Source organism: Aplidium turbinatum, chromosome 2 (genome assembly GCF_918807975.1).
Source record: "Aplidium turbinatum chromosome 2, kaAplTurb1.1, whole genome shotgun sequence".
NCBI lineage: Eukaryota > Metazoa > Chordata > Ascidiacea > Aplousobranchia > Polyclinidae > Aplidium > Aplidium turbinatum.
In genome coordinates, this window is record NC_137473.1 from 14440233 (window position 1) to 14462155 (window position 21923).

At 37.9% G+C, this 21923-nt stretch overlaps 1 protein-coding gene and 1 long non-coding RNA gene across 2 annotated transcripts; one reads left to right on the forward strand and one right to left on the reverse strand.

The window, feature by feature from the left end:
- Window positions 1–616: 616 nt before the first annotated feature.
- Window positions 617–1884, reverse strand: LOC145765650 (uncharacterized). Its single transcript, XR_014288597.1, has 2 exons — window positions 1680–1884; window positions 617–1165 (listed from the first exon to the last, which is right to left on the reverse strand). It is a non-coding gene; the product is annotated as an uncharacterized LOC145765650 (long non-coding RNA).
- Window positions 1885–4299: 2415 nt separating this feature from the next.
- Window positions 4300–11273, forward strand: LOC145765214 (UDP-N-acetylglucosamine transporter SLC35D4 homolog). The gene is made up of 3 exons (XM_082576997.1): window positions 4300–4594; window positions 9157–9332; window positions 10254–11273. The coding sequence occupies exons 1-3, from the start codon at window positions 4491–4493 to the stop codon at window positions 11024–11026; spliced, it is 1053 nt and encodes a 350-aa protein (XP_082433123.1). The 5' UTR covers window positions 4300–4490; the 3' UTR covers window positions 11027–11273.
- The last annotated feature ends 10650 nt before the right edge of the window (window positions 11274–21923 follow it).

The window sequence follows — 21923 nt, forward strand, 5'->3', positions numbered from 1 at the left end:
TCACCATATACTCAATTGGAAGTGGCTATTTTTCCACACTTAATGCCGTGGTTACAATCAGGTGTTTCCAGAGTTAGGATTAAAGTAAGGAAGGGTTAAGGTAAGAGTTAGGAATAAGATTAGCGTTTTCATTTTTGCCCAGGACTAAAAAAATTTACAAAATTCATGTTTTTGTTTTCAACAGCTTTAAACTTTTCTCAAATTAGACCAGAATTCCTTATCTGGCAACATTATTGAGGTAATTATTACACTATATAGTGTAAATATAGCCACAGCGTACTCAATTTTGTGCTGAGTACACTTAAAAGTTGTTACATGAAACACAGAGACGTTTAGATGTTATGTTTTGTTGATTTTCGTTTGAGTGGTATCCTTCATAAGGCCCATGCCGTTTTTGAGTCAGAAGTCCCCTTCTCTGTAGTCTCGGGATACCGCGCCTACAGTTCGAATGTTTAGCACTACCGCCAAAACTTTAGATATGGTGAAGTACTCTGCAGTGAAGGGATCTAATGTCGAGAGTGAACATTAGACTAACTACTCCGGCATACTGCGCTTTATTTAAGTTACGGTATTAATAGAAAGCCTATTTTATTCTTTAAAGTAATGTGCTATGAAATCGGCTTGAAAAGCATACGATGAAAGTATGCTATGATGTTTATTGTACAAATCAAAAACGCATAACAAAATACAACAGGAATCCTACTTCAATGTTTGCTTTTAGAATTGTTTATACTTTTCACAGTGCTACAGTGCACTCTTCGGCTTATGCGAATGTTTAGCTGTTTCGTTTCTACCATGTAAGAAGTCTTGTAGTGGCAAAAAATATAACCTCCTCATTCGCATCTCCAGCACTTTTTTTATAAGTTCATTTTTTTTTTTTCTGACCATTACAGCGAAAACAATACATGTCAACATAGCAAGGGTCTAGAAAAGTTCTTCAAAAGCGCCTTCGTAGAGAGTTTCCAGTTAATGGATTGCTGTATACCCTGCACAGTCCAAGTCCGGCAATAAGCTTTCTTCACAATAGTCACGATATGTATCAGGCAGATTAAGGTTGTTGATTTCATTGCACAATATGTCGGTGTAATACAGTACTGTAATACCCCACTTTTTGAAGAGAATTCCCCTGTCATAGGCGAATTTCACCTTCCAAATCTTCATTCAACTGTAAAATACAAATGAATTCAGTAATGCACCATTTTCATTAAGTGCCAGCATACCAGTAATGTACGTAATGCATATGTGTAAAATAAGTCACGTTCAATTGCTAGATAGGCTATATATAGTATGCAAAAAATGGCAGCCAAGGAAGAACGTTCATTACCGGTACCTCAAAATGTAAATATAGCTACGGAGTTATTGAATTAATGCACTTCTAAAGTAGCACCATCATAAAGGTGTATATATGATTGCATATTATGCTTTTGAAAGCTAACTGTTTCAACACGAAGGCTAACCCTGAAGCAGTTAAATATTTCATTGGCTAGATTTCCAAATTTCATACCATATTGATAATAATTATTATTACTATCTATTTATTTGCATCAGACCAATAAGTCCATATTAAAAAACAAAAAATACAAGAATAATCATAATAACCCAGCTAACTGAAATTGCTGTTGTGGAGAATTGTTAATGAGTAAGCTGCAAATTGCACATTTGAATTTAGTTCAACATACCTTATGAAAACATATTGCAAGTTCTTGTTCACTCCTATCTTGAAGAGACTCCAAACATTGTGACAACATTTTAATGGTTTTTTAAAACAATATAATAAAAAACCTTTCTGTACCCTATTGCTGCATTCTAAAATATATATATATACTGTATTTATGAACATGCTTTGTTTGTATTATGCATATAAATTGTTTTCTATATCGTGAGTGGCCCATGAGTAACATGCTAAATGTGACATATCTGAAATATAGAAGTGCTGTATTTTCTTTTCTATGAAGCTAGCTGTTTGCATTCAAAAATAAGTTACGGTACCAATACCTTAGCCCACCCGATGGTGTTTAATCCAAACATAGTTATTTTGCTTATGTATGGGCTTATGAAAATTAGCACAAGTATATTTTTAGTGGAATTGGCTCAAAATCAACCATGGTTACAGTAGTGAATAAAAACTCATAATATATAGGCTACAAATGTGTCATGTCAAATGCAATTCTTCATTTTGGTGCAAAATATCTTAAGTGGAACAAGAAAGGAGATTACATACATAACGTAACTTTATATTTGTATCAGTAGTAAACAAACAAATTTTTTGCATGAAATCGGCTTGAAAAGCATATGATGAAAGTATGCTATGATGTTTATTGTACAAATCAAAAACGCATAACAAAATACAACAGGAATCCTACTTCAATGTTTGCTTTTAGAATTGTTTATGCTTTTCACAGTGCTACAGTGCACTCTTCGGCTTATTACAATACAAGCTCGTGGCTCCAGGTCCCCTGCTGCCACGGGCAAGCATATTAACCCTTGAAAGGGGGGTATCGCGACTGCCAAGTCGCTCATTGTTGCCTGGTTTCGGAGGATGTTTGAAGTTCCTTGATTGGGGTAGGATCTCTACACAAACATATAGAAAATAATGTAGTGCAGTCAAGCATCTGTAGGAGCAGATAAACCTCCACGAACAGCTAACTCCAACAACTGGGCATATTCCTCTGGTACACAGTCTTGGATTTTATGAACATTTATAATCTCACACATGCAAAAGTACTCTACCACCACTTGAGGCGCTGTCTCAAATGCCAAGACACGGTAAGCACTTTAACAACAAAATCTCAGTACACTGTCGAGAAAACCTGGAGCCAATCAGAAGCTATGTTGTACATTTATATCTTGCACAAGCAGAGCACTTTATAGATACACTATATAGTGTAATGTGCAGATACACTATATTATAGTGTAAATATAGCCACAGCCTAATTATCTCTAAAATGCAGTTTGCAGAGAAAGAATATCAAGGAAATTCAAAATGGCGACAATGCCCTAACTAAGCATTGTTGCGGCATAAGTACACAGGCTACGTGATTACAAGTGAGCGTTATGGATAAATATGGAAAAGTAAAAATTGCGAAAGTTTTACATAACATTTAGTAATCTTAATTCTGTTATGTAAAACCAAATGGCAGCATAAAATAATGGGATGTTTGTTTTGGCCCGCCAACTACAATTTGCAAAAATGCTGCGGGCCGGATAATTTTGCTTGGCGGGCCAGATCCGGCCCGCGGGCCGTAGGTTGCCGACCCCTGGTGTAGAGGGTGGAGGCAGCTAGGAAAACATTTCCCAGTGGGGTTTGATTCAAATTTCCAGTCAAGTGCTACTGTTACGGTATATAGTTACGGTATCTGATTAAGTTACGGTATCTGATTCTGTTACGGTATCTGATTCTGCTGTATCTTCCTTCAGCCTAACTAGTTTTAAGTTAAATCTCAGGACTTAACCTTTGTGACATTGTTGCTTTAAATTAATGAACCTACATACTTACCGGTACTCAAATTTGTCTTGCTAATAATTATGCTCTTTGTTTATAAATTATTTTAGGGAGTGGCTATTTTGAGTATCACAGATTGAAACCTATCACCGTTTTGTTGTATCACTAAATAAAACAACTTTATAGACTTTTTTTTAAATAACTGTCAACTGAATTAGTTGATCAATCAATGTTTTTGGAAATGATGCTGGCTAAGTAGCATCTGCCAATTACGGTACTAATTTCAAGCCTACTTCAGCTTAAAGCTTCCACAAATATTTAGTAATTAAACCCTTCAATTATTAAGCTGCTGTAGCCTATATACTTGGTACATTGAAACTTATGAACTTTAAAGACCACTACTTCAAACTATAAACTAATCAAATCCTTAGTAATTTGAAAACTCACATCTTCTTTTAACTCCTTGTAGTCATGCTAACCTAAGCCTCAGAAATTTGTAGATCAAACTAACTGTAACTAACATCCTACATTAGTTAAAAACAGTCTGCAACCACAATATCATGCGCAGTTTCACCGTTGATAGTAGACAATATGTCTGTATTTGCATACCTCTCGACAGAGTACTGAAATTTTGTCGTTTTTTACGTTCTTACGTCACAGACAACGTAGCTTCTGATTGGCTCCAGGTTTTCTTGACAATTACTGAAACTTTGCTATTAAAGTGCTTACCTTTTGTTTCAGTGTGCTGACTCTACTCTACTTGCAACGTGTAATCTACAAGCAAAGGGTTTCAAACATTTTGATTTCTGAGACTGAGAAAATGTGAGATATCAAAGGCGGTTAAGAGAGAGCAGAATTTGCAAAGTTGTTTACCAATATGCAAAGCTTTTCGAAAGTGTAGCAAGAAATATATGAAGCTCAGCTGACCAATTTGAGGTTTTTCATAATTGAAGAGAAAGCCGAAGCTACCAGTATTAGTTTTTGCAAAATATTGTCTGTAGGCCTGCTTGTCAAAGTATTATAACTACTTGAATATTAATTTATAAAGATGTTTCAAATGGAACACATTTCACAAATTTTTATTTGTTTGATGCTTTTTGAGATTAACAGAGAGTTTATCCATCATCTACGGTACCTTTCTTTCTTCGACAGGTAGGTTTTTACTTCAAAGATTGGCAATTGTTTTATAAAAGTATGCCTGAAAAGGATATTATGTAAGTGTCTGGAATGCTAGTTAAAGTATCACACGTACAGATAGAGAGTGCATAACAGCAATGTGCTTGCAGACATTTTTCTTCCAGGGTATCAAGTGATATCAATAGGGCCTGTATATATTTTTTTTTTTGCTATTAGATACAAGAAATTGATTGATTGAATCTTTATCCTCGGACTGGGAAAGCTTCTTGCACAGCTTAATCTTGGAAGTTTCGCATACTTGTAGAGGCTTTGAATAACTGACGCAGACCCGGTCACCGAGATTGACAGAGTGAAGTTTCCGATTGTTGAAGTCTTGTTGCCGTGGAGTTTTTCCATCCATTAAATGCCGCTGAATGGAGAGCAGTCCTTTACGTCCGTTGCTTAAGTGCACACCCCGAGAGTCAAACCAGCGCAGCTTGATCTTGAAGCTTTTTCGTTCCAGAAGTCACGTGCTAACCAACTAAGCTATCAGGGCGGATCGTATAATACGATTAAATTTCATATTTATATTCAGGCCTCGAAATTCGTTTTTGTTGACGGCGGACAAACGTGTCCGGTCTGAGCAGCTATCTCGGCGGACAAATTAAGTCTCACGGCGGACACACCAGTTTTAGCATCGATCGTCGTGCTTAAATCACTTTATCTTGATAATTTTGCGCCATTCGAGAACTATAGCTACGGCTTAGAAGGCTTTTTAAAATTTCAGCGAAGTCACTCTGAAAGGCTTTCATCAGACCAACGACGTGCGCTTGAAGAGTCAAAGCGCCGTGTAGCTGCTTAATATGCCGCATAAGCATAACTGATTAACTTCCACCGAACGAGGTCGTGTGGCTTCTTGCGTCACAATGCTCTGGGCACGAGTTGGAAAAACTTCTACACTAACGCTACTATGTTCTGCTGCGCAAAGTTTCACTAGGCTTTTTTCTTTAAGTTTATTTTTGCGTAATTGCGTGTCATGTGAGCGAAAGTGAATTTTCCCTGGGCCTTTTCTTTCTTACAGTAATATCAAAACTTAACAAATTTTGCTGCATCTTGCTGTAATAGCCTACTGAAATCGTATAATCTAATTTTGTAACCAACCTTGCCTTACCAATATTACTCGGAGATCAAAGCCAGACATTGTGACGTAAAACTTGAACAAAGTTGCGCTTATTAGTGTGGAAGTACATGTACTCCCATCGATTCTTAGCGAAAAATTCACCTTTGTTACGCTGATTCAATGTCATCAATCGTTGAAGCAACGTAAAAATCGAATGTTTTCCTGCCTGAATGGAAGCTACCCAGACAACAAAATTTATCATTTTTGCATTGATTCAACATCTGCGTCTACATTGAATTAATATAAGAATGATAGATTTTGTTGTCTGGGTGAGAGATACAGTATTCACATTTTCTAGATGCGCGCTAGAGTGCGGGGGAAATTATATTCTCGCAACAATTGTTAGTACTATGCAATGACGATTTGTATCGCTAGTTCTTGTGTTATTTCTCGGCGGACAAATATGACCGATCTAGATGGTACTTCCCGCGGACATCACATGCTGTGACGGCGGACATGACCGCCGTGTCCGCCGTGAATTTCGAGGCCTGACATTATTAAAGTTTAGTGCTTTGCAGAGTTGTATTAAAGAAAAGAAGAGAGACTTTTTTGTTTATCAATGACTTTTACAGCTAACTACTTTTGAAGATAAATTTATTATTACTACTGTAGCTGTGGCTCCTCTGCCTTTAAGTATTAGAATATGAAAATAGTGTAGAATAGATGCTACGACAGTGACAGTTACCATAAATTTTATTTTTGTGGTAGTAACAGAAATATTGGAGGGTCTTCATATTTTTTTCAGTTTGTATACAGTACCGGTATCTTATAGTATATTTCAATAAGGTTACAGTTAGGGGTGTTCAATTTCGATTATTTGAATATTCGAAATTCACAACTATTCACCACACTGCAAAATGTGATTTTATTGAAGTAAACGCCATAAAAATTCGCTAGAAAACACAAAAAAACGCCATGAAAATTTGCGAAAAAAGAACACAAAATAACGTCTGCAGCTTCAGGCCCATGTTGGTGTTTAAGAACACAAGCTGATTGACATGGTCACTCGTCAGTCGGGATCTCAGCTTCGTGACGGTCAGGCCAGCTTTTGAAAACGATCGCTCCGCTGGAGCAGAGGTTGCTGGGATCACAAACACCTTCTCGGCTAGCTTTTTCACCAGCGGTAGCTCGCCTTTGTTTGCTTTCCACCAGGAAAGCGGATCAGCTTGCCCAGAAGCAAGCTTCTGCTTCATAAAATAGGAAATCTCGTTTGAGATTGAGCTGACTTCATCATCATCTCTGTTGTTGGAGTCTTCCGTCTGGACCCTGCCCATGGAGAAGAGTTCCGTCAGAGTGGTCTGGCGTCTTCGCTCATCGCCTGATGGCGTCGCCTGTGTTGGCTCAACGTCGGGGCTATCGGAATCGGAAAAACTGACACCTCCCGTTGGCTGCATGCGCGTGGAAGACAACGACGTTGCGCACGACTTTCCTCAACGCACGTGTGCAGGACTGGCCGTTAGACCCGCGAGAGCGTGTGATAGTCACGTGATCGACGATGCGCATGCGTTGAAGTCTTTTTTCACTTGCAAAATGCGACAAGACAGATTTCGCGTTACTTTCAACCGCGTTCAGCCGAAAGGGTGGCTATCATTTCGAATATGTCCGATACGAAAACGAATTTCGAATATCACCTTAATCGAAATCAAATCGAAAATCGAAATTGAACACCCCTAGTTACAGTATACCCTGTTTCAGTGACATAGTGACCATAGTTAGCAACTCACTAAACCATGAAGTCACAAATCGATTCCATGTTGTTCTTGAGAAATAGTCCATATACAGTAGTAGTCAAAATTGAAACATGTGTTGGACACTGATTCAACTTTTGCCACATATTTTTTGCATTGGTGAAGTTGAGAGAGCAGATGTAACTATGATTAGGCACACATGGTCAAACATCAGTAATCTACAGTACGGTATAATGCTCATTTGATGTTTTTCTATAAATTTTATCAAAAGTTAATAGAATAGTTGCAACCGTTAGAAAGAATTCCTCCCTTTTTTCATTTGTAATCAATATTAATTCATTATAATCACAATCACTGCAAAACTGTGAGTGGTGATAGACTGCTGACTAACGTTTGTATTTTCAAGTTAAGCATTGATCAACAATCTGCTTCCTCAAAAGAATTAAGTTGAGCATAGCCAACATAGCCTTATTAAAAGATTTAAGTCATTTATACAGTATGATATTGTTTAGTTAAGAAACCAAACCTTCGTGCAATGTCCTTTGCAATTTCAAACGACACACCAGTGTGTTGCGACTTACAGTTTGAGAATCACTGTAGGCTAATACATAAGCAAAGCACAAGCAATTTTTAAATTTCGTAATTTATAAACCATGCTGAAAACTCAGAAACTTTCACAGACCCCTTGGGGTCTGTGGACCCCCGGTTCAGAACCACTGTATTAGAGCATGACCTTTCACCAAAAACCCTTCCAAGCCTCTCCTAATAATTACGCAGCAGCTGCGGAGCTAAAAATAGCAGGCTTAAAACAAAAGTGCCAGCGGTCAAAGTTTGCCTTGTGACATCAGAGAGATTGATAAGTGCAATCTAGTTCGTACCCTGAACAGTTTGTACCCTGAAAAGATCAAGAAAAAAAATTAAAAAAAGCCGAAGTCGCTGATCGCAGTTTAATAGCACAAAGCCGAAGTCGCTGATCGGAGTTTTCGCAAACAACTTGAGGGTTAGCGGAAACTGCGGAAAGATATTTACGGAAACTGCGATCAGCGAGGGTTGGTAACGACTAGAACATCACACAACTCAGGTAAAAGAGAAAATTGGGTTAAGGTTAGGGTAGTAGTTACTTTTAGCGCCAAAAAACTCTCTTTTGCAAACTATCATTTTTTCCCGATTAGTTTTCTTTTTTCAATTTTCTCTTTCGCCTTTTCGCTTATGTTTGCGGAAACTGCAATCAGCGACTTCCGCTTTTTTAAATTTTTTCTCTCGATCTTTTCAGGGTACGAACTGAGGGTACGAACTAGGTTGCATCCGAGATTGATAGCATAAAAGTCTGATTGTTGCCTTTTGCATAAAAATGCTTTGATTGTACATGCTCTGGAAAGATCGCTGACAATGTTATGTAACACATTACTAATAAACTCTTTCAATTTTAAGGAGAATTGTAAACAGTTGGTAGGATCGGATTAGTTGTAAATGCAATGTACATTGCAGCCTATAGTTAGCACATTTCCAACAATACCGCTCATTTACAATAAACCTTGCTTTTAGCAAATTGGTTAAGTGTATCAATTGGATAATCTTATCAAAACGTCCGACAAATAAGTCAGACTAACCGATTTCGTCTAGGTATAAGCCTGCCATTTTCTTTGTGAAAGCAGGCTACACTTATCAATGTTGTTGTTAGTTGTTACAATTATTAAATAATTCTTTTCAGCAAATAAACTGTGTTTTAGGTTTGCAATGCCGCCGAAAGCAAACAAATTATTTGATTATGCAGTGTATATTGCGTTGTATTCATCTACAATCTTGTGCAACAAATATGTATTGAGTTCATTAGGCTTTCAATACCCCACAATCTTTCAAGCATGGCAAACATTTGTTGCTGTTTCTCTCATCTATGCAATATCAGGTAAGAACTGTTTTTAAAGATTTTTGTGAACCAGTATTGTAATTGTATTTAATCGCTTCTGCTCGAAATCTTCAAGCATGCAAATGGTTTCATAAAAACGAGCACCCACAAATGCTTAGCTTATAGATGATTTTGTTTTGGCTGGAAATTTTCCACAATAAGTGGAGCACCTTGGTCAATGAAGATTGAAGATTTGCAATAATTTAAAACTACAGTATTTTATGATTGACTTTTATAAACAACAAATTGTACTCTGTGAACCTGTAGAAGTATTACTGTATTAATTAATTGTATTACAAGACTTTAAGGTTTTTTTTCAATGAGTAAATTCAATGATTCTAAATGTCAAAGTTATAACATATTAATAGAACTTAGATGAATTGTTGAACAAATGCATTAGTATATAACTAATCTACTGATGACTTTATCATAATCACTAACAATCTTACAAAATTCCTTTGTTTTTTTATTTTCCTATGCATATTTATGCAGTTCAGCATGCCACAGCTGTAAACAGGGCCGTAGGCATTTCTCTCTGGAGCAGCTTAGGCTACTGTTCATAATTATGAGAGAAATCAAGAGCTGTAGCTGAAAGTGTTCCACTCTGCAATCGGTGGCATTCCTATAACTGTCAGGGCAAAGACACAGCCACCAACTTTTGAGCGGTGTCGAACCGGTGCATCGAACTGTGGCTTCAACCACTCGGGTATGCAGCTAGACTGCATGCTTTATACAGGAAACGAAAACTGTGTTAAAAATATACCATAGACATTTTTAGTGTGGTCAATTGCTGTTGTGAAATGTATGATATAGGCTACCCTAATTCTTGGACTACTATGTAGAATTATTTTTCTGTATTTTTGAATTGAATTATTTTGCTACATTTTGACAATTTAAGCTTACTGTACATGTATTTTTCAGGGAATGTGGTGCGAAATATAACCTTGTCTGAAATCATGCCTTGGACACCAGCTATGATATTGTATGTGGGAAGTATTTATTGTGGGTCAAAGGCACTTGCTCGTCTTTCTGTACCAATATTTTTACTCAGTCACAGTGCTAGTGATGTTATATTAATATTATGTGACAGTTATTTCCCATCTGGAGCAGTGCATTTCAGCATTCCGTTAAAAATGTCTGGTATGCTATTGGCATTATGGAGTGCTCATTATGATGCTACTATAGTCGATTTAACTTGGATTTTTTTGCATACCATTTTCTCTGGTGCGTACAGAACAGCTGCGTTTTGGTATACCACTCCACAGTGGCCTTATTCTGGCCTGACTCCAGTCCAAAGACAATGTCTAAATAACATGCTCGGTCTGATGACTCTATTTCCTCTCACTTTTCTTTTGGGGCATCATCAACATGTCCAAAATCATTTCCAGTATCTTGGTGAATTAAAATTTTATGTTGGGTGCTTGTTCAGTGGCATTTTAAGTTGGGCAGTTAATTTTATGTGGGGGAAAATGGGTTCCAGAATTGATTCGGCGAACACACAACTGGTGCAACTCGTGGCAAAGGTTTTAACCGTCATAATTTCTCTTCATTTGTTTCCTGTTACGCACACAGTACTTTTATGGATAGCTATTATTTTGGGAATTTCCGGGGATGTTTCACACATTGTTGGTAGCATGCTTGAAGAGCCTACTGAACATGGTCATGATATGAGCGACGTGCTTGTGGGGTCTTAAGAAATCAATTAGACAAATCTCAGAATTGCATTTTTCACCTCATTGTCTTCATTGCTTTTAGTTTTGTAAAATGCTCCAGAATTATTTATGAACAATATATTCGCAGTAACCAATTATTTTAATGCTGTATTCACAAGTAAATATAGTATCTATGCACCGACCTATTAATAATAGGCCTACTTGTGATCTTGCCGTTCCGTGGCCTATGTGCTATTTGTTTTGTAAATAAACGAGGATTTTCTACGTTTGTGAAGAGAAACGCCTGTTGACAGTTCGATACTTTCGACTGCTCAGTTTCTTTCTACTGTACGCTATGATTTGTTGCTTTTGTCTTGTTGTGTGCGGACGTCCCAAGCACCCATTGCGAAAGGTAGCTTCGTATTCATAAAGTATGTAGGTCGACCGCTAAGTGCTGTCTATCTGTCAGGCGTAGTAATTTTGACCAGGTCAAAATTGCGGTGTCCGTCCGATATTTACCTCCCCTTTTCTAGCGGTGGGATGGCGCACCAGCTAAGGCGCTCGCTTTTCAATCCTGCAATCCTGGTTCGACTCCCGGCTTAAGCTGGTTGTTAAAAAACACCGCTCACCTCTACCCAGGATGTAGTAAATTGGGTGGGCGTAGTTGCTGAAGGAAAGGTGGCCGAGAGAAAGGAACTGGCCACCCTACTCTCGTTAGTGCCGAAGGCTTAGTATAATGAGAACCTTATCTTTTCATCCCCCGATGCTTGGATAAAGTATGCGACTCACCCTTTACCTTTTGTAGTGGTTTTCCCATATGGGTTGCGGAAAATCATAGATAGGCCAGCTCAGACACGGATTTTGGTAGCCTACTGGAACAGAATGTCATCGTAATTCATTGGAAAACGATAATCATAGGTCCGCCAATGTGTGCAACCGAGCTGGAGGCTTCCAGCTATCCCAAGCCTGCTCCGTTGCCGTGATGTTATCGCCATTGAACTTTGTCTTAAACCTGGACTGGAACCAAAGCCCGCCTAGACAGCAAAATCCATCATTTTTATATTGATGCGACGTCTGCAGACATTGAACCAATGTAAGAACGACGGATTTTGCTGTCTGGACAGTCACTTGTAACTTTGTTTAGGGTGGTCGTGGCTATGCAGTGGCCACAACGGTGTGGAAACAGAGGTCAATTGGTAAGAACACGAAGTTAAGATTACTGCGAACTCACTAAAAAATTGTGAAATTTTGTCTAACAATAACGCCTAACAACACAGAAACTCAACTACCACAGCAAACTCGCAGCATCAGGCTAAAACATGTCTTTAAAATCTACATTGTTTGGTTTTTGAATCTTTATCCTCGGACTGACAAAGCCTTGATAAGTTATTTCTGGTTGTTTCGCATACTTAAAGAGGCTCTTGACGCATGACCGGTTACCGAGATTGGTAGAGTGAAGTTTTCCGGTTTTTGAAGTCTTGTTACCGGAGAATTATTCCAATCACTAGGTGCCGCTGAATAGAGAGCAGTCCTGAAATGCGTTGTTCAAGCGCACACCCAGGGGTTTATATATTATGAGTCTCTGGCATACTCCGAGAGTCGAACCAGCACCGCGTGATTTTGAGCCGGGCGCGAAACCACTGAGCTAATAGGGCGGACAAAGTGAAGATTGTAAAAGAAGCAACGATCATGCTGCCAAAAGCGAAACTCAATCTATTGCGTAAATTTTATATGCAGATGATCTTTTCCTGAAAAGTATGGAATGGAAAAAGAAGGAACCATTCGAGATCAAGGTTATGAAAGTTAATTTTGAAAAACCACTCAAAAACGATTGTACGCTGAAGGGAGCAGAAAAAGCAGTTGAGAACAAACACGTGGTAAAATAGTGATGCGGATTGCAATGCAAAGATTGTAAAAAGTGGGTAACCTGCAAGATGTAATTTTCGTTTCAAGATTGGATAAGGGTGGAACATGCGATCAAAAACAATTGAAAACAGTTTGTGTAAGAAAAGAACTCGCACCATCACGGAATATAAACATTAGCTAAAATCAACAATGCATAGCTACAACTACAAGACAAACTAAAGCCCCGGTAGCTCAGAGGTTACGCGCCCGGCTCAAGATCACGCGGCGCTGGTTCGACTCTCGGGGTGTGCGCTTGAGCAACGCATTTCAGGACTGCTCTCCATTCAGCGGCACCTTGTGAATGAAATAGTTCCCCGGCAACAACAATTCAACAATCGGAAAACTTCACTCTGCCAATTTCGGTAACTGGCCATGCGTCAAAAGCCTCTACAAGTATGCAAAACTACCGGGAATAACCTATCAAGGCTTTGTCAGTCCGAGAATAACGATTCAAAACCAATTGCTGTTGTTTGTAATTGTTTTGAGTAGGCTAAGGAATAGGTTTGGCCTCAGACTATCAATCATCAAATATACAGAAAAAACTTGAAGAATACTCTTCGATTATCGAAAAGAAGCAAATAAAAGATGCCCAAGTTACACAAGACCAGGTTATTTTATTGGTATGACAAAGCTTATATTTGGTCATTTGTTCCTACTTTCTCCGGTATAGCTTTTTTTACTCTTTTGGTCTGTGAAGTAGCCTACGTAGGCCTATATGTAGAAATTTTTGAAACATTATTTTCTTTGCGTATTTGAACTAAATCTAGTAGCCTAGTTGCAATAAATTTAGTAGGCTACCAAACACTATGTGGTTATTTTGTGTATATAGCCTACGTTGTAGCGATTTAACTAAACCAAACTAGCGGGTGAGGAGGTGGTGGCAGGGCGCCCACAATTTTTTGGTTCAGTTTGACCTATAGCATGGTCACCATTTCTCAATGGCACAAGTTGAAATTCCAAAGTGAGGGGAAATCATGCACCTTAATGACCATTTCAAAATGTGAGTCGCTTAATCCTTCCCGCTTCAGCACGTCTTTTCCAAATTATAAAAATACCTCGACCGTCACACTGAAAGGAATGGAGATGTTGTATTCAATAAAGAGGCATTATAAATCGAAATTAGCAAAACTCAAGGACTTTCTTCTGTTTGAAAAAAAGGCTTCCACAATTGACAAAAAAGGCGCTTGCACAGCGCATTTGAAAAACTGCGCTTTTCTCAGCGGAAATAAGTGGATAGAATAATTCACAGACAACTACATTTCGACAATCTTTGTGAATGGGCCTAAGTGAGCAATTTACAGCCTTTGCGTTATAGGCTAAGCAGCTATAGAATTAAGTGAGTAGCAGTGCGCTACTTTTTTGGTAGCGTTAGCTGAGCGTCGCTACAGTTTTGTTGGAGTAGCGACACAACTTTTTCTAAATATATAGCGGATAGGTGCTACATTTGTTTCAGTCCTACTTTTTGACGTGAAAAAAAAATGAATCGTTTTTAGAAATTTTTAATAGAGACATTGGCATGGTCGATTTTTAAAAGAAATCATCTAAAATTACATCTAAAAGTTTTTTTTTATAACGACGTTGAAATCGGAAAGTGTAGCCTAAAGCGAATGTGTTATGGCACTGAAACGTGATATCATTTGTTTTTAAGATCATTTTGGTACATAAACAGAGCTTTTCGGTGTCAGGTCAAGATAAAAGTAGCGGGAATGTGCTACTTTTGGCGAAAGTAGCGATAACGCGCTAAGCTACTTCCAAAGCAGTGGATGTCCATTCCCTACTTCTGCAAGTAGGCCTATGCGAAACTGTTGGGAATAACCTATCAGAGGCTTTCTTAGTCCGAGAATAAAAAACATGGCAGCCTATATTTCGTTGAAGGCATCTCCAATAATGGCAACTAACCTATCTCTAATGGAAACTTAACATTAAGCTAAAAAGTCGCGCAGACAGCTTCCCATCACAAACAACAGGCAGAAAAGAAAAACACAAGATAAGGATGACACAAAACTACATGCCTTTGTCGTCCTACCAAAAACCTACCAATCTTGAATTGACAACGGACAGAACAGATCGCTCGCACATCATCGATATCCGTAGAAGAATACAGGAAGGCGATCGCACTCCGCAACAAAAAACATAGTGAGTTTGTGCAAAATGTCTAGTTATTTAGGCAAATTGTAGCCTAAATTGCTGCGTTTTTGAAATATAGGTTATTTGCAAAAACAGAACTTGGGCACAATTGTGTTTGCACCTCCAAAATGTTTTATTCTCCTCCAACTAGGCTATATCCTAGGAGACTGGGAAAGATTGTTGCAATTTTGACTAAAATTTCTCTTTTAATATTTGCAAAAAGTTGCTGAAAATTTTATATCATCTTACCACGGCACATGACCAGTTGTTATAATTACAACTTTAAATATTTAAGAAAGTTATGTTCAAAAAAATATATTTGCATTTATATTAATATCTTTTCAGAATTATCGATTCTTTACTGTTTACATGTTTTTTGCAGACCTTCTGATGATCCGTTAGGTGAAACAATTTGTAAAGGCTTCAGATAGTAATAACTACATTTGATTTATTTGCATTTATATATCAATAGGTGTTACGGGCAATCTCTGTAGCCTACAAATCAAACGTTACATAAAACCGTTGTCTACTGAACCTGACGTTTTAAGTCATAGCCTAATTATGTACTATTGCTAGAAATAAGCAAGGATTGCATCACCTTTGTCACACCTGTGAAACATTACATAATCGTTAAATCTTGAATTACGAGATATGGTGTAAGCAGAGATGGGCGTGATCTTGATCTTCAAGATCACTTTTATTTTGGTGATCTTGATCTAAGATCACTTTTCATTGTGTGATCTTGATCTTGAAAGTCAATAAGATCAAGATCACTTTGGAATTTAAGTTGACTTAGGCTTACTATAATATATTATAGAGACATTTTTTTGAACTGGTACTGAACAAAGTAGCCTGATTAGTGGCAACTACTCTGTAGTGCACCCAACATAGAGCTAAGGGGGCTCAAGCCCCCCAAACCCGCCACAAAAAAGGAAGTTTTTGATGTTATACATTTATACCTATTGCTTACATGTTAGATACGAATAAGACACAAAAATACAACAGGGCTGAGCATTATAACAATATATTTTACATATTTACAAATACTTTTAAAAGTCGAACGTTTTCGGTTTAATTTAAGCCCTCATTAGGAATCTGAAAATATTTATAAAAATGCAATAAATTTCAACTTCTTGAAGGTAAAACTACATTAGGAAAAGGCAACTACATAAATAACTACAAAAAAATTTGCACCACAAGGAACGTTTGGTTTGGTTTGGAATCTTTATCCTCGGACTGACAAAGCCTTGATAGGTTATTCCTGGTACTTGTTCGCATACTTGTAGAGGCTCTTGACGCAGGGCCGGTTACCGAGATTGGCAGAGTGAAGTTTTTTCCGATTGTTGAAGTGTTGTTTCCAGGTAATTATTCCATTCTCTAAGTGCCGCTAAATGGAGAGCAGTCCTGAAATGCGTTGCTCAAGCGCATACCCCGAGAGTCGAACCAGCGCCGCGTGATCTTGAGCCCGACGCGTAACCACTGAGCTAACGGGGCGGACGTAACCACTGAGCTAACGTGATATATCAAGTAAATGTTGAGGAGAATGGACGCGCCTCCAGCAAATAATTGCTTGTTTAAATTTGGGTTGCAGCGTTTGATTAATAGTAGACCTACTTCCTGATTTTTGGTATGAAATTGGGATTTGCCTTTGCATAAAATTTTAAATGAATCAGCAGAGAATTTTCGATCGGTGCAAAAAGAACACTCCATGATATGGTCTTTGATAGCACTTTTTTTTAACTCCCTAAAGTTCAGATGCTCCCGTACTCTCGTGGTCAAAATAATGTCTGGTGGACATACCGATGTACAGACAATCATTTGCGCCTACCTCTATCAGAGCTGGATGGTCTGAAAGCTCTTGATGAAGATATAACTGTAGCCTATAGCAGCTCAAGTTATGCGCAGGCATCCAATACGGGTCGACTATACACGACCAAAGTAGTCCAAAAAATAACCCTCGACCTTGAGGTTGCAAACTTACGATCCTACTCAAACTACAGCAACGACTGATAATAGCAGCAGTCATTAACTTTCTACAATTTTTAGGCCAGTGTTCGAGTAGTTAAAAACAAAAGTTTGCAATACCAATTACCTTTAACCAGGTTGCTTACGAGTAAAATTTGTTTTTCTTGCACCCTCATCGATCAAGAACTGCATTTTTTCAAGTAGGCCTACCCCAAAAAGTGATCTTGAAAGTGATCTTGATCTTCAAGATCACGATCTTGATCTTCAAGATCACACTGTTGGATGATCTTGATCTTCAAGATCACGTATTCTTGGTGATCTTGATCTTGATCTTCAAGATCACCCAAACAGGTGATCTTGCCCATCTCTGGCTGTAAGCCAAATTCAACTGGTGCTTGAATAGCTTCATAATGCTTATCATTATTACGTCACAGAAGATGGTTACGTGCGTTTGGAATATTGCAATCTATTCTCGTCATTCTTAAAATTGTTGCTTGAAAAGTTGGTCGCATATTAAAACGGTTTTGCTTGTGCTTTACCAATTAACTAGACAAAATTTCCGTTTTTATCTCAGTAATATGTATTGTAGTGACAAGTTTTAGTGGGTACGGTGTTGCCTCCATTCTTCGACAGCCTTGAGGCTACTTTTACAGAAATAAAATTCTTGAATAGACGTTTTCAGAAGAGTGTTTCTTTCGGTCATTGCATACAGACGAACGGATCCCGGAAATTTATGTTACAAATTTTCCACGAAGAGATTATGGTTTACCGTTGTGACCAATAGGTCAGTTGTAACCAGTTACCCCAACAGTATCGGGGTGACTTTATGTTACACAGTATGGGGTGAAATGTTACTATTTTAGGTTGTTACATTAACTAATTTTTCTTATTAAAATACCTAAAAGTGATGGAATAGGCTACTTTGACACAGCATTGTTGAATTTATTGAATATCTAAACTTAATAGAAAAAATCATGAACAAACAAATAACACCGTCAATAACAATGCATTGCCACCATGACTGCATACACATGATTTCCACCCAACCACTCATGGTATTTGGCCTCAATGAAGCACACCTTTAGGCTTATTAGTTATTGGAATGTTTAGGCACAGATACATCAACAACAGATCATTGGCGTAGCCATGGGGGAGCAAAAGGGCCATGCCCCCCAAATTTTCAATGTTTGGATTCCGAAGTTGAGCCCTTTGTTGAAAATATAATAACATTTGTAGAAATTTATATCGTTTTCCAAGACATCTAGCAATTAACACCCCCCAGAACTTGTTTCAGACGCACAGAAAAACACCAACAAAGTTTGTAAAAACAAATGAACGAAGTATTTTTAAGTTACATTCAGACTTTTTGCCGATTGTGTCATTTCACTATCAAAAATGTCTAGTTAGTTAGGCAAATTGTAGCCTAAATTGCTGCGTTTTTGAAATATAGGTTATTTGCAAAAACAGAACTTGGGCACAATTGTGTTTGCACCTCCAAAATGTTTTATTCTCCTCCCAATCCCTTTTTTCTCAGTCAGAAATCTTTCAAAATTTCCTTCGTAGGCGAAGTTATTTTTGACGTTATTTAAGTTAAAAAAGTTCCAATGCAACTTTAAAGTTGTCTTAATCTCACCTAAGTTACATTTTAACCTGAAATTACAGAAAATCGAAGCAACGTTGTTTTATTAGAACAGTAGGCTACACAAAAACAGCATGCACATATTTTACAATAATATGGTTTACTTCCTTTGTTTACTGTCCAGCCAAAAAACTGCTTGTCAGTTAGTCGGTTCTGGGACATTTACCACCTGGGGTCCTGGACATCATTTACCAATTACCACTCTCATCTTTCCCACCCGGACTCCTAACTTATCCCTAACACCGAAAATGTACTGATGGTAAATGTCCAGTAACGAATTATCCATCCATTAACAAATTATTTTTGTGTTTAGTTCGGTTTTCCTTGATGCGCTAACTTGTTCAACTCTATTGGCTAGGCTATAGGCCTATGCCTATCTCTTTTTTCTCCTTGTCAGTAACGTCTTCACAATCATCTGAGACTGATGAAAAACTTCAGGATACTAGGCGTATTCATGATACTGTCTCAGTCTGACTGTGTACACTATAGGCCTACATGTCGTATACACAGCCTAGCTAGCTCTATTATTATGACACCATAATAGGTTAGCAAAGGCTATAGGCCTAACTAACTTTTCTAACCCGGAAGGATAGCACTGTAATTCAGTGATCCATGCACTAGCCTAAGCTTATCATACCCAACTGTACGTCGAAGTTCAGTGAACTTTGTCATTTATACTCAAGTTAAACGTAATTCAACGGAGTACCTAATATTAACTAAAATAATTGATAACTAACTCACTCACTGCACTCACGTCCAATTTCCAAAATGGCGAGAATAGAAATCAAGCGACGGAAAGGAGAGAATGAAAAAGAGATTGAGAAGGGGTTCAGGATGGCGAGTGGCGACGGAAAGCACCTGATTATTGTTATTCCATTCGTTTTTAGAACTTTTGAAAGGGAATATTAATAATATTTCTTTAAAACTGGTAAAAACAACAATTCCCTTTTTAAGACAAAATTTCCTTGTAAAGTGGTTAAAAATCTTTAAAAAATCCTACCTATCTGTAGGGGAGACTGGGGATAAATGGGACAAAATTTTAAGGGTTCAGAAAAACGCAAATTACAATTTTTTGCTTTGCGAGATTTTATTACTAGTGCTTGTATTTTGTGGAGTTTGATGCCCTTCATCTATTATGAGTTGCATGAAATCATAGGTTTAAAGAAAAATGAATGGTTTGAATTTGAAAGCAGTGAGTCAAATGGGTATATTTGGGACACGTGCAGGATAACTGGGACACAGTGTTAGGAGAAGTGGGACACCTTGGGGTAAAATGGGCAGTACAAAAATGCACACAAATTTTGCTGTTGAAGCTTGTCTTTTAGTTTTATTACAATAATAACAAACTCAAATAACGAAAATGATGTTAACAGTCAGCACATTATAGAAATGCAATGTTTTAAACATGTTTGTGAAAAAATATCTTTGATCTTTTAGCGAATATCAAGATCTCCAAACTTGACGGCAAATATTATGCTGTCCTTGGTATAAAGTAGCCTATTGTTCCTTTCTAAGATGACTTTGAAAGAATGGAAAAATATAATAATACCAAGTGGAGAAAAAGTGTGGGAGTCAAGGACTTGCGGATGGACAAATTTGTTGTTGAATTTACTAGTTTTCCTTAAAAAGTTAACCATCACCTCTTCATCTTTACTAGATGTTTCATCAACTTGAGCCACATAGAATACAGGATTGAGAGCCTTCTCAAATTCTGCAAGAACATATGACCCCACTTGCAAGGCATTCGGATCCACACCTCCTAAATAAATGGGATCTAAAGATTCATCTTCACATTCCTCAAGCTCGTCATCTTCGCTATCCGCCATGATCATCGCAACGTCGTCATCACCTGAGCTTTCATCACCAGCGATGTGTTTCTTTTTTTGCAGACGTTTAGGCTAAGCGACACTGCAAAGTTAGACTTTTTCCAGTGTCTTTTCTCAAGATCTAACCCTACGATGAGAACTAGCACTACTATCGGGGAGAACTGGGACAGCATGATGTTTTTACGCCATTTTATAGTTCTACCATTTTTCTTGCAAAAAGATGACTTCTTTACTACCATCAATGCAAGCTGATACCTGAAGCAACACAACCAATTCACTGAAACAAATATATCTTTCTAATTCGAGCACTATTACAAAATAATGCCAAGCCTAAAAATTAACTTTTTCCACTCAAAAACTATTTAGGCCTACAGCGACTGAAGTTGAATAGCTGCTACAACAATGGTCTCAACTGCACACAAGTGAAAGGAAACTGATGTTTACGTGAACACGTGATCGTTAGCATGACTGGATGTAAAACGCGGGAAATATTGCAGGTGTCCCATTTGTAACGCGTCCCAATTATACCCACTCTCCCCCACTTACTTTTTTATCCTTCGAAGCGTTGAAAAATCCCTATTTTGGGATAAAATCCTTTAAAGTGGAAGCACTGACGCTAATACAACATACCATTCTTACTTTCAGAATCTAGCAGCTTTTCTTCACTTTTACTTTTTTTAACGTTGCCAGTAGGTTACGTCCAGGCAGCGTAAGCATGGGCTTGTGAACTCAATGACATAAAGATTTACAAAAAAGCAACACCTTGTTTCCCTCCACTTCAGTGTTTGGGACACAAACACGGTACAGTTTGTCTCCTATCACTGGTTTACCATTTCTAAACAGAGTTTGATCGAACTTACTAGATTTTAACAGAACTAATATTTCACAGACTCCTTGCACTTTTTAAACCTCAACTTTTGCATCGCTCATTCTTTAAAATTTCTGCTTTGTTGTGTTTTTTTAAGGTGTTTTGGGGGACCGAAACGGTCCCCTAAATTTCTCCAGCGGTTTCCCAAAATTTGGCCTTGCAACTACAGTAGAAAAGTAATGGTTGTTTCTCGCTATGTCTTGTCGATAGTACGAATATAACCTACGATCAATAGTTCACGTGCGGAAAAAACAATAAGCAGAGGTACAGCTAACAGCTGAATCAAAGAGTTATTCACAAAAGAAGTGCACCTTCGATACTCGTCAATGTTTATTTCTAATTTATGGCGCATAATGATCAGTTTTTACGTGTGGAAACATAACAAGCAGAAGCCAACAAGCACATTTTGTTTGATTGTGCAGCAAACTTGTTTGGCGGCCGTGTTGGACAGGCTGTTTGGTCGCTGTCACAATCATTTAAGCTGTGCCTTGTCGAATAATTCATTTTATGTTGCGTTGATTGTATGTAGTTGTGGCTATTTTTTGGTATTTAAATGAAACACTTGCGGTCTCTTAAAACTACTTAGCGGTCACCCAAACCAAACCTTAA